We start from the raw sequence: 13731 nt of genomic DNA on the forward strand, positions 1-13731 counted from the left end.
TCGTTCTGGTAGTGGATCCATAGAGTTTTCTTGGTAAAAATGCAGAAGTGGTTTACCACTGCCTCCTTCTGCGCCGTAATCCTGAGTCTCTGCCCTCGACTCTTTCCCATGTTTCTGCTGCCCAGCACAGGTGAGATTTGACTTGTAGCAGATTGCCTTCCACTCATTAGCCACGGCCCAAGCTGGGAATGGAATGGATATGACTCTCCCTCCCATAGTCAAGACTGGTAGAGTACTGGAAACCCTCCAGGTTGTAACCCTGAGAGAGGTCCACACTAAGAATTAGCATAAAAAGTAGAGAATGGACACTGTGCATCATCAATAGTGTAGCTGCAATACAGTACATGGGCAAGTAAAACTCTAACCAGTGTATTTTGGTTCACAGAGGAAGCTAGTGATAGGTCTGACGGGTTCCAACTTCCCGTAATGCATCAAAATTTGCAAGAACAGCAGTGAAATTATGAACTCAACCCAACCTGCAGATGATGTTGCATCTTTGGAGTAGATGCTCTCTAATGCGATAAAAATGTGACGTTTCACAAACAATACTGGAAACAAGTTTGGAGGAGGGTTACTCTGGCAGCAGATGTAACATTTGACAAATAATATTGGAAATGGGTTTGGAGTTTCTGACAGTTACTCTGTCAGCTGAGTGCAAACGTTGTCATTAATAAGAGTGGAGAACACAAAGCAAGTGGATTGCCAGGCCTCTCTATTGTTCAAGGAAATTAACACAACTAAATCGACCATTCACCCTCTCAGGGTCGCATCTGGGGAGTTTCCAATACTCTACCAGTCTCGACTACGGGAGGGAGAGTCAAGCAGAGGCATATCCATTCCATTCCTAGCTTGGGCAGTCGTTAGCTAGTGGAAGGCAAACTGCTACAAGTCAGAACTCACCTGTGCTGGGCAGCGGCGGCAGGGGAGAAAGTCGAGGGCAGAGACTCAAGTTTACTGTGTGGAAGGAGGCAATGGTAAACCACGTCCGTATTTTTACTGAGAAAACTCTCTGGATACACCATCAGAACGACTGCAGATGGAGAATGGGGCATTCTGGGAGAGATGTGTCTGTGCTATCACTAAGGGTCAGAACGACTTGACAGCATACGACAAGACAAATTGGCCATTCACTAGTCGAAAAAAAGTCTTGAGACTGTTTTAGTTTTTCTTGATCTTCACAACCTTCCAGATATTGCTTGCACTGGTTGTGTACCTAGTCCAGTAATCTCAGAAAAAAAACAAAAACCCTCACACTATTAACCAACTCTCAGTTACCGCCTCTCTGATGCCAGGAAATAGGAGTCAGTAGGGAGCAGGATGCAGGAGTGTAGCCTGGCAAGGGATGCTCCATCTTGAAATGATAATGGTATATTACAGAAAGCCCCTACCCCTACAGCCTCGCCTTGCAGTTCTTTCAAATTACAACCTCGATTACAAAGATTTGAGCTATTTTCAATGCACTTACATAATCACTACAAAGGTTTGTCTGCCTTATTGTGGGGATGACTGTGAGCTTGTTGTGGGCAGGAATGTGTCTGTTGTCATATTGCTCTCTCCCAAGCACTTAGTACAGTGCTTTGCACACAAGTGCTCAAATACGACTCAATGAGTGAATATTTTAATACTAGTCAAGATCTACCAGTCCTCAATTTCCAAGCACTGGGTTAAGAAATTTGGTGAATTTGGTGAAGTTCAAGGAGCTGAATGTAGCTCATGAAATAAAGGGTATATGGCCAATGGAGAAATGGTTTATGGTAACCTCCAAGGGAGACAATGTACTGCTTTCCTAGGAAGAACTTTCAGAAAGCAGGAGTAATCTTCTTCAAAAGGACTTTGTCTACAATTCTTAAAAATCACTACCAAATTAAAAACACACTAGGACAACATACTATTCGATCGAATTACTTCAGTCTCCAGCTAGCTTGCAAACTGCATAAAGGCAAAAATCAGGTCTACTAACCCAAGAATGGAAAACTATAATTCTACCTGAAAATTGGATAATGTGCAAACTTGATGCAAGGGCTCAATGAAATCAGCCCCCAAACTCCACTATTTCTGACTGTGCCTGATCAATGATGTAATGTATTTTATAATCAGGGCTTAGGAGAAGCAGTATGGTTGAGTTGGCTAAATCAAAATGTAGGGTTCAGGAACTCTGCCATTCTAATCCTGCCTTCAGAACCTAACTCTGTGACTTAGGGCACACAGCTCAAATAGCATGCAAGGCTTAATCTTCCTGTTTAGTTAAGAGCACAAATAAAAGAGGAAATATAATGCTGCCCACCCTGCTGGAAATGATACTTGAATTAGCCTTTGTTTTAATATGGTGAATCAACCACATGGAACCATGAACCACATGAGTCAGTCTGGGACTCAATATGTCCAAGACTGAACTCCTTATCTTCCCTCCCAAACCCTGTCCACTCCCTGACTTTCCCGTCACTGTAGCCAACACTACCATCCTTCCCGTCTCACAAGCCTGCAAATTTGGTGTCATCCTCGACTCCACTCTCTCATTCACCGCACACATCCAATCCGTCACCAAAACCTGCCAGTCTCACCTCCACAAAATCGCCAAGATCCGCTCTTTCCTCTCCATCCAAACTGCAACCTTGCTGGTTCAATCTCTCATCCTATCCCGACTGGATTACTGCATCAGCCTCCTCCCTGATCTCCCATCCTCCTGTCTCTCCCCACTTCAGTCTATACTTCACTCTGCTGCCCAGATTATCTTTGTACAGAAATGCTATGGGCATGTCACTCCCCTCCTCAAAAATCTCCAGTGGTTGCCTATCAACCTACGAATCAAACAAAAACTCCTCACTCTCAGCTTCAAGGCTCTCCATCACCTCGCCCTCTCCTACCTCACCTCCCTTCTCTCCTTCTACTGCCCAGCCTGCACCCTCCGCTCCTCTGCCATTAACCTCCTCACTGTGCATCATTTTCGCCTGTCCTGCCGTCAACCCCCGGCCCACGTCTTTCCCCTGGCCTGGAATGCCCTCCCTCCACACATCCAAACTAGCTCTCTTCCTCCCTTCAAAGCCCTACTGAGAGCTCACCTTCTCCAGGAGGCCTTCCCAGACTGAGCCCCCTTTTTCCTCTCCTCCTCCCCATCCTCCCCAGCCCTACCTCCTTCCCCTCCCCACAGCACTTGTATGTATCTGTACAGATTTATCACTCTATTTATTTTACTTGTATATGTTTGCTATTCTATTTTGTTAATGATGTGCATATCGCTATAATTCTATTTATTCTGACAGTTTTGACACCTGTCTGCATGCTTTGTTTTGTTGTCTGTCTCCCCCTTCTAGACTGTGAGCTCGTTGTTGGGTAGGGACCGTCTCTGCATGTTGCCGACTTGTACTTCCCAAGCGCTTAGCACAGTGCTCTGCACACAGTAAGCGCTCAATAAATATGATTAAATGAATGAATGAATGAAAGAACCATTACTCTGGCCTGGAAATAGAGGGGATTAAATGCAATGTCAAGTGCTGTCACGGGCAAGATGAAAATCATGCATGTCATTACAGACAGCTGATTTCAATTACTTAACTATATTCTAGAGGCTCAAATGCCATTTTCCATCAGGCACTTGCAAAAGATGGCAATTTTAAAGAACTTACAGTCCATAACTTTCTTCTCTTCTGTGGTAAAAACAAGAGCCCGGCCTGGCTTCTCAGGGTGTGGAAGAGGGTAACCATTTTCTTTCAGCTGCTCCTCTGTGAGCAGATATTCCTTTAGTCTTCTGAACAGTGCAGCTCCTAGAAAAGACACTGTAGTCATTTAAATGCACGGCCCAGCATTAGAAACTGTCTGAAGCAAAAAGTGCAGCATTCCAAAGTCTCCATAAAGGGATATTCAAAAGAAATGGCAAATGATAATAATAACAGTGGTATTTGTTAAGCTCTTACTATGTACCAAACACTGAATGGGGTTGGACACAGTCCCTGTCCCCCGTAGGGCTCACAATCTCAATCCCCATTTTATAGGTGAGGTAACTCAGGCATAGAAGAGTGAAGTGACTTGCCCAGCAGATATATGGCAAAGCCGGGATTAGAACCCATGACCTTCTGATTCCCAGGCCCGTGCTCTATCCACAACACCATGCTGCTTCTCATACAAAGCCTTAACACAGTACACACTGAAATTCATTTTTTCATAAAGTATTTTACTAGTAGTAGAAAGGGCATTTACTGGGTGCAGTGCACTGTACTAAGTGCTTGGAAAAGTACAACAGAAGCAGGAGACACATTCCCTGCCCATAAGGGAGGGAATCATGCTTAACTCATTATGCTTAATGAGCTTCACAAATGACATGGCTATAGAGAGCCCCAATCTTTAACTGAGGAGGGGCTGGGAAGGGGAGTGAGAAGAAATTTGAAATTTGCTTGAAATTCCTGGGATTTGCTTACTACTTAGAATGTCTCCTAATCCCTTAAAGCCCATGCAAAGATGAACTGTAGACAGGGAGCTAGAGAAACCAGGTACTTGCCTGTCAAGTCTTCTGCTCGCAGGCTGCCCGAACGATTCAGTGTAAAACTTGTTTTAGCTGCTAGTTTCCCTCCAAGGACTGCTTCATGGGACACCACTTTACGATTACTGTTTCCTGAAATAAAGCAATGGTACAAATGAAGACATATCCAGTTACACCCTCCTCCCCATTACACACTTTAAGCACGTGCAGCAGGGCTCAACTGTCTTGGACACTGTGAACCTAAGCCCTTATTCCCCGCCCCCCTTACCCATTCTCCCCTCTGTGTCGACTAGGCACTTGCCTGTGTACCCCTAAAGCACTCTGATGCTCACCTCAGCCCCACAGCACGTACGTAAATATTCTTATATTCTACTATTTCCCCTATTTGCAATTGATTTTAATGTCTCTCCCTCTGTAGACTGTAAGCTCCTTGTGGGCTGGGATAGCACCTACCAATTCTGTTGTACTGTACTTTCCCAAGCACTTAGTACAGTGCACTGTACACAGTAAGCATTCGAAAAATATGATCGATTGTTTGCTTGATTGATTGACTGACTACCACCTTCTCCCGGAAGCTTGATCTCACTTTGGTTATGCTCTCCTATTATCTCTGGCTGATCCTTTTTAATCTCTTTGGCTAGTTCTTCTTCGGCCCCATTCTATAACCACGGGTGTCCCTGATGGCTCTGTTGTGAGTCCCCTTCTCTTCTCAGTTTATACCCCTTTGGGGAGCACACTAGCCCCAAAGGCAGAAACTCTGCAAACTGATTCCTGCAGTGGCAGCATGGGGCCCTGAGCAAGTTATCTTAGGCTGGGCTGTCAGGTGTCTGCTGCGCAGGAGAGGGGCCACACACGTCCTCTCACCTCCCGACTCCCTGGGACTCCCACTGGACCCTTCTTTCCAAGCCAGGAGGGTGAGGAAGCAGCAGCAGCAGCATGTCTTTACTACTTTCAGAAAGTTGGGAAGGCTGTGGCCACTGCTGCACCTGTGACTAATTTTTCAACTCTGATCCGGGAAAAGCCTGAAACGCTGCTCCTCTAGCCAGTGCCCTATTCTTCTTGTTGTATTTATCATTCTCCTTGTCTTCTACGGCTTTTGTTTTCTTATTGCTTCCTCTTTCCTCATGTGTTTGTCACCTGTCCTCTAACCCCCACCTGATTCTAAGATTGTGAGCCACTTGGGGATCAGGGACCGTATCTAACTTTCACCTTGATATCAGTTTTCCCAGCGCTTAGCGAAGGATCTGCATCTACTACTACTGATCAATCAATCAATGGTATTTATTGAGTGCTTACTGTGTACAGACCACTGTACTAAGAACTTAGGAGAACAGAGTTAGTAGACCTGTTTGTTGCTCACGACAAGCTTACAGGCTAGAGGGGGAGACAGACATTAATACAATATAAATAAATAATTGATCTACCTCCTCCACTGCAACCTCGTATTTCCTCCTACCTCCATGACATCTACACCTGAATAACTCAACACTACCTCAATCAAGTTAGACATGTCCCAAACTGAATGTCTCACCTTCCCTCCAAAACTCTCTCTTCTACTTAACTTCCCCATCACAGTTGACAACATCACCCTTCTCCCTAACTCCCAAGCTTGAAACTTTGGTATTATTTTGACTCGTCCCCCCTTTTAGACTGTGAGCCCACTGTTGGGTAGGGACTGTCTCTATGTGATGCCAATTTGTACTTCCCAAGCGCTTAGTACAGTGCTCTGCACATAGTAAGCGCTCAATAAATACGATTGATTGATTGATTGATTTCAACCCCTATATCCAGTCTGTCACCAAATCCTGTCAGTTCTGCCTTCGCAATATTTCCAGCATCCATCTCGCTTATCTTGCCACTGACCTCTCACCCACATCTGGCCTCTGGCCTCGAATGCCTTCCTTGTCATATCTGACAGACAATCACTCTCCCCATCTTCAAAGCCTTTTATTAAAAGCATATCTCCTCCAAGAGACCCTCCCTAAGCCCTCATTTCCTCTTCTCCCACCCTCTTGTGTCACCCTTGCACTTGGATTTGCACCCTTTATTTACCACTCAGTCCCACAGCACTTACATACCTATCCATAATTTATTTATATTAATGTCTGGATCCCCCTCTAAACTGTAAGCTTATTGTGGGCAGGGAAAATGCCCACCAAATCTTATGTTGCACTCTCCCAAGTGCTTGGTACAGTGCTCTGCACAAAGTAAGTGCTCATTAAGTAGACTGATTGACTGATCCATCCCTATGGCCCAGCCTACTCCTGCACATAATAGTTTGTATCTGCTCTCTGTGACATCATTATCTGCCAATTTTATTATTGCCATAGCATATTGATTAACTGCACCCTGTGATGCCATCGCCTACTTATATCATTGCTACTGTTTTATTGTTTCTGCATCTCAATTGTTAACCTCCCGCTGTACTGTCACTCGCCCTGCTGACCTCACCATGAACGTTCAATTCCCTTGCTCCCAACTGCCATTCCCATTCCTCACCTTCCCCTTCCCCTCTCCCACCCAGCTTTTTCCCTCCCTCTCCCCCACCAAGACCACTCCCCCTCACGCCCCACCAAGGATCCCTCTGTACCAGTGCCAGTCCTCCACTCCTTCCTCCCGGGCCCCTCCCTCCCCTTCTCCCTGCCCCCACCTCATCCCAGTTCTCCTTTCCCATCGCCACCCCTCTTCCCACTCTCCCCGCCCAGGCCCCCGCCAACTCATCCCAATCCAAACCCTCCCCACCCCTCGCACCCTTCCCCCTCCCTCCCCTCCCTCGACAGCTGCTGCCAAGTGTGGCCTTTGGAACCGCCGCTCCATTTTAAGTAAGATCCCTTTCATCCTGGAGCTATTCCTTTCCAGCTCTCTACTCCTCCTCGCCCTAACTGAAACATGGCTGTCTCCAGACGACACGGTCTCTTCTGCTGCTCTCTCCAGTGGAGGCCTCTTCTTCTTCCACTCCCCCAGACTCACCGAAAAAGGAGGAGGTGTCGGTTTCCTTCTCGCCCCCCAATGTCGCTTTCGCACTATCCCTCCTCCCCCTTCCCTTTCCTTCCCTTCCTTTGAAGCCCACATTATTCGCCTCTACCACCCCCTCCAGATTCTTGTAGCCATCATCTACCGCCCTCCCGGCCCCACTTCCAACTTCTTTAACGACTTTGACCCCTTCCTCACCTTCCTTCTCTCCTTCTCCATGCCCACTCTGATCCTCGGAGACTTCAATATCCACATGGATATCCCTGACGACTCCTCTGCCGCCCGCCTTCTATCTCTCCTCGACACTGCCAACCTCTTCCTCCACCCCACCTCACCCACTCACCAACTTGGTCATACCCTCGACCTCATCATCTCCTATCGCTGCACTGTGTCCACCCATACCAACTCTGAAATCCCTCTCTCTGATCATAATCTTCTCACCTACCTTCTCACTCACACTCCTTTCCCCTGCAAATCCATATTACTCCCTCACAGAGATCTCCGCTCTCTGGACCCCATCCATCTTTCGGAGCGCCTCACACCCCACCTTGCCTCCCTCTCCTCTCTACCCAGTCTTGATGATCAGATTACTGCTCTCAACTCTACCCTTTCTACTCAGCTAGACTCACTCGCTCCCCTTTCCCTTCGCCACTCTCGTACCACTAACCCACAGCCCTGGATCACTGCCACTGTCCGCCTCCTTCACTCTTACGCTCGAGCTGCCGAACGCTGCTGGCGGAAGTCTAAACACCATGCAAACCTCGTTCACTTCAAGTTTATCCTTTCCTGCCTTAACTCAGCCCTCTCTTCTGCCAGACAAAACTATTTCTCCTCCCTTATTGACACCCATGCCCATCACCCCCGCCAGCTCTTCCGTACATTCAACTCCCTTCTCAGGCCCCCGGTTCTTCCCCCTCCTCCTTCCCTCCCCCGCAACGATCTGGCCTCCTACTTTATTAACAAAATTAAATCCATCAGGTCCAACCTTCCCAAAGTCACTTCACCCCCTTCTCCAACCCCCCGGCTCTCAACACTCTGCTACTCTCCCATCCTTCCCAGCAGTATCCTCAGAGGAGCTCTCCTCCCTCCTCTCAAGTGCTACTCCAGCCACCTGTGCTTCTGACCCCATTCCCTCTCATCTCATGAAATCTCTCGCTCCATCCCTTCTCCCCTCCTTAACTTCCATCTTCAACCGCTCACCCTCCACTGGTTCCTTCCCCTCTGCCTTCAAACATGCCCATGTCTCTCCCATCCTAAAAAAACCCTCTCTTGACCCCACCTCACCTTCTAGTTACCGCCCCATATCCCTCCTACCATTCCTTTCCAAACTCCTTGAACGAGTTGTCTACACGCGCTGCCTAGAATTCCTCAACAACTCTCTCCTCGAACCCCCCCAGTCTGGCTTCCATCCCCTACATTCCACGAAAACTGCCCTTTCAAAGGTCACCAATGACCTCCTACTTGCCAAATCTCTCCGGTCGTTCATTCTCAGTCTCTTTTGCAGGCTCCTCCTCGCCCTCCCATCCCCTTACTGTGGGGGTTCCCCAAGGTTCAGTTCTTGATCCCCTTCTGTTCTCGATCTACACCCACTCCCTTGGTGACCTCATTCGCTCCCACGGCTTCAACTATCATCTCTACGCTGATGACACCCAGATCTACATCTCTGCCCCTGCTCTCTCCCCCTCTCTCCAGGCTTGCATCTCCTCCTGCCTTCAGGACATCTCCATCTGGATGTCTGCCCGCCACCTAAAACTCAACATGTCGAAGACTGAACTCCTTGTCTTCCCTCCCAAACCCTGCCCTCTCCCTGACTTTCCCATCACTGTGGACGGCACTACCATACTTCCCGTCTCACAAGCCCGCAACCTTGGTGTCATCCTCGACTCCGCTCTCTCATTCACCCCTCACATCCAAGCCGTCACCAAAACCTGCCGGTCTCAGCTTCGCAACATTGCCAAGATCCGCCCTTTCTTCTCCATCCATACCGCTACCTTGCTCATTCAAGCTCTCATCCTATCCCGTCTGGACTACTGCATCAGCCTTCTCTCTGATCTCCCATCCTCGTGTCTCTCCCCACTTCAATCCATACTTCATGCTGCTGCCCGGATTGTCTTTGTCCAGAAACGCTCTGGGCATGTTATTCCCCTCCTCAAAAATCTCCAGTGGCTACCAATCAATCTGCGCATCAGGCAGAAACTCCTCACCCTGGGCTTCAAGGCTCTCCATCACCTCGCCCCCTCCTACCTCACTTCCCTTCTCTCCTTCTACAGCCCAACCCGCACCCTCTGCTCCTCTGCTGCTAATCTCCTCACCGTACCTCGTTCTCGCCTGTCCCGCCATCGACCCCCGGCCCACGTCATCTCCCCGGGCCTGGAATGCCCTCCCTCTGCCCATCCGCCAAGCTAGCTCTCTTCCTCCCTTCAAGGCCCTACTGAGAGCTCACCTCCTCCAGGAGGCCTTCCCTTCCCTTCCTTCCTCTCCCCCTCGCCCCCCTCTCCATCCCCCACATCTTACCTCCTTCCCTTCCCCACAGCACCTGTATATATGTATATATGTTTGTACATATTTATTACTCTATTTATTTATTTTACTTGTACATATCTATTCTATTCATTTTATTTTGTTAGTATGTTTGGTTTTGTTCTCTGTCTCCCCCTTTTAGACTGTGAGCCCACTATTGGGTAGGGACTGTCTCTATATGTTGCCTACTTGTACTTCCCAAGCACTTAGTACAGTGCTCTGCACACAGTAAGCGCTCAATAAATACGATTGATGATGATGATGATGGCCACTACGCTGGTCCAAGCACTTATCATATCCTGACGTAACTACTGCATCAGCCTTCCCTTTCAGACCTCCCAGCCTCCAGCCTCTCCCTACCCCAAACCATATTTCACTCTCCTGCCCGGATCATTTTTCTAAAATCATATCTCTTCATAAGTCTCCCACTTCTCAAAAACCTCCAGTGGCTGCCCAATCCTCTCTGCGTAATTATGATAATTGTGGCGTTTATTAAACTTTGGGATAGAAACAAGGTTATGAGATTGGACACTGTCCCACTGTGGATGCACACCCATTTTACCCCCAATTACTTGCCTAAGGTCACACAGCAGAGAAGTTGGCAGAGCGGGGACTAGAACCAGGATCGACTACCCACCCTGTGTTCTTCCCACCAGGCCACATTATAACAGATAGAGCACGGGCCTGGGAGTTGGAAGGTCATGGGTTCTAATCCCAGCTCTGCGCTTGTCTGCTTGCTGTGTTGCCCTGGGCAAGTCACTTGACTTATCTGTGCCTGTTACCTCATCTGTAAAATGGGGATTGAGACTGTGAGCCCCATTTGGGACAGGGACTGTGTCCACCTTGATTTGCTTGTATCCACCCCAGTGTTTAGTACAGTGCCTGGCACATAGTAAGCGTTTAACAAATAACCTCATCATCATTATTAGGCATGCTGAGCAAGAATTCCTGACCATTAGCTTCAAGGCACCAACCAGCTCTCTCCCTCTCACTTGTCCAGTTTCTCCCTCCAATTACACCTCAGCTCACCCTTTCCGTTCCTCTCAAGTAAACCTACTCACTGTGCTTCATTCTTTCATCTTGCTCATGCTCTCCTGAAACGGCCTTGAATTCCCTCCCTCTTCACACCCAATACACCACTGCTCTAAGTACCCTGCTCTTCTGAAATCACATCTTCTCCAGGAGACCGACCTTGATTAATCTCTCATCTCCAAACCTTACTTTCCCACAAACTGCCACTTCCTCATCACCTTGGTTATTCATTACTCCCCTCCCCTGGGCCCCGTTAATGTGTATTTGCACTTTATTTCTTCCTCTTACCTGTAATTAATTTTATTGTTGTCCCCCCACCCCCCCATTAGATTGTAAACTCCTGGACAGCAGGGACTGTGTTTCCTACTGCTATTGTACTCTCCCAAAACCTCAGTACAATACTCAGCTCAACAGAGTGCTCTTTGCAAAAAGTAAATGTTCAAATTCTATTGATTGAATGAGGCTTTCCCCAATTATTTTCTAATCTCCCCACCTCCCACATTAACATCTTGTGCCATCTAAGCATTCAAGTACTCACAACCCCCGTCCTCAATAGATATCAATTACATCCAAGTCTCATGCCCTCTATTGCTTCCTCCGATCTGTAATTTATTTTAGGGTCTGTCTCCCCAACTAAATTTTAAGCTTCTTGAAGGGCAGGGATGTCTTCTAATTTTACTGTACTATCCCAAGTGATTAGTACACTGCTCTGCCCACAGAATGTGCTCAGTAGTACTGATGGAGTGGAAACCAAATAAGAGCTAGTTAATCTCTTTGAACCAACGTGATGCTTCTGGAATAATCCACAAATCTGTCTTTTAAAAGTTTAACCCAAGTACATAGACCTATTTCCTCTACCCCAAATTAGTTCAGCCAAGAAAATCAAATTATTCTGAATTCCAACTTAAGCTTTTTGGGTTTTTTTTTTTGGGGGGGGGGCGATGGTTATGGTATTTGTTAAGCACCTACCCCCTTCTCAGGGTCGCACCTGAAGAGTTTCCAATACTCTACCAGTCTCGACTATGGGAGGGAGATTTTTACCAAGAAAACTCTATGGATCCACTACCAGAACGACTGAAGATGGAGAGCGGGGCGTTCTGGGAGAGATGTGTCCATGGCATTGCTATGGGTCGGAGACGACTTACAGCATAGGACAAGACAAGCACCTACTATGCGCTGGAGTATATAAAAGCTAATCAGGTTGGACACGGTTCATGTCCCACATGGGGCTCATAAATCTAATCCTCATTTTACAGACGAGGTAACTGGGGTTCAGAAAAATTAGTGACTTTCTCAAGGTCACAGAGCAGACAAGTGGCAGAGCTGGGATTAGAAACCAGGTCCTTCTGACTCCCGGACCCGAAATCTATTTACTAGATACAGTGGTGTGATATGGCTTCTCTAGAGCTATACAATCAAGGGAAGCCATCAAGAACACGGCACCTGCTTCCTTGCTCTCCACCCTTCTATTCCACCTACCATCAGTACCTCAACAGTGCAGCATCCTCAGCTGCAGGCCACAGTGGGGGAACGCAAGGGATACAGTTAGGTCTGTCAATAAGAATTAGATGGGGCCTTTCAGATTGAATACTTTTGGTGCTCCTAAACACTTTCAAAACCAGCAAACAAGGCAGCTTCCATTCTGCAAATACACTGCTCTGCCAATAAATCCCTACAGATCAATTTCTGCACTGGAGTTTTCACTCAGAGTAAAAAAAAAAAAAAAAGTCAGAGGAGCTTGTCTCTTGGGAATTCATTTAACACTATCTACTTTTGACTAATCATTAACTGACAGCCATCCTAAAGACAACCTCCCCAAGTTCTGAGTAATGGCTGTGATCATAATGGAGATGGAGGGTGGGGGGAGAGGAATGAAGAGATCAAGAAAATTAGGAGCAGGCACAAATTGATTGCTTGATGAACCCTCTTGAGAGCCAATAATGAAATGTTTAGACTCTGTTAGGGTTTTTTCTTCCTTAAAACTTAAAATGTGAAACAGAAGTCTGCCTTGAAGCCCAAGTCTATCACTCTGAAGACATGTCAAAGTTACTACACTAGTAGAACTTTCCAATTAAACAACATCGGCTTTTAAAATAAGATGAAGGAAAAAAAAACCCTATATTTCAGTAGTAGTAGTAAACAGGCACTTAATAAATACCATTGATAATAGTATTTACAGAGCACCTGAGTGCAATGAATTGTACTTAAATCGATGTGCATGTTCCCTAAGGATCTTACACTTTAACTAGGGAGACAAACATAAGAAATATTGAATATATACATGTGCTAAGGACAGTCAAATACAAAAGATCAAGAGGTGGCCAAAGAGTCTACATTTCTGCCCCTGCTGTCTCTCCCTCCCTCCAGGCTCATATCTCCTCCTGCCTTCAGGATATCTCCATCTGGATGTCTGCCCGCCATCTAAAATTCAACATGTCCAAGACTGAACTCCTTATCTTCCCTCCCAAACCCTGCCCTCTCCCTGACTTTCCCATCACTGTTGACGGCACTACCATCCGTCCCGTCTCACAAGCCTGCAACCTTGGTGTCATCCTCGACTCCGCTCTCTCGTTCACCCCTCACATCCAATCCATCACCAAAACCTGCCGGTCTCACCTTTGCAACATCGCCAAGATCCGCCCTTTCCTCACCATCCAAACCGCTACCCTACTCGTTCAATCTCTAATCCTATCACGACTGGATTACTGCATCAGCCTCCTCTCTGATCTCCC

General features: G+C 47.1%; 1 protein-coding gene and 1 non-coding gene across 2 annotated transcripts in view; one reads left to right on the forward strand and one right to left on the reverse strand.

The window, feature by feature from the left end:
- Window positions 1–13731, reverse strand: part of REXO1 (RNA exonuclease 1 homolog) — a 123164-nt gene that overhangs the window by 19508 nt on the left and 89925 nt on the right. The window contains exons 8-9 of the mRNA XM_038770601.1: window positions 4493–4606; window positions 3624–3761 (exon numbers count right to left, since the gene is read on the reverse strand). Of these exons, the coding sequence (XP_038626529.1) occupies window positions 3624–3761; window positions 4493–4606 (252 nt within the window). The remainder of the gene's footprint in view (window positions 1–3623; window positions 3762–4492; window positions 4607–13731) is intronic.
- Window positions 753–890, forward strand: LOC119949773. Its single transcript, XR_005457308.1, has one exon. It is a non-coding gene; the product is annotated as a small nucleolar RNA SNORA7 (small nucleolar RNA).

Source organism: Tachyglossus aculeatus, chromosome X2, assembly GCF_015852505.1.
Source record: "Tachyglossus aculeatus isolate mTacAcu1 chromosome X2, mTacAcu1.pri, whole genome shotgun sequence".
NCBI lineage: Eukaryota > Metazoa > Chordata > Mammalia > Monotremata > Tachyglossidae > Tachyglossus > Tachyglossus aculeatus.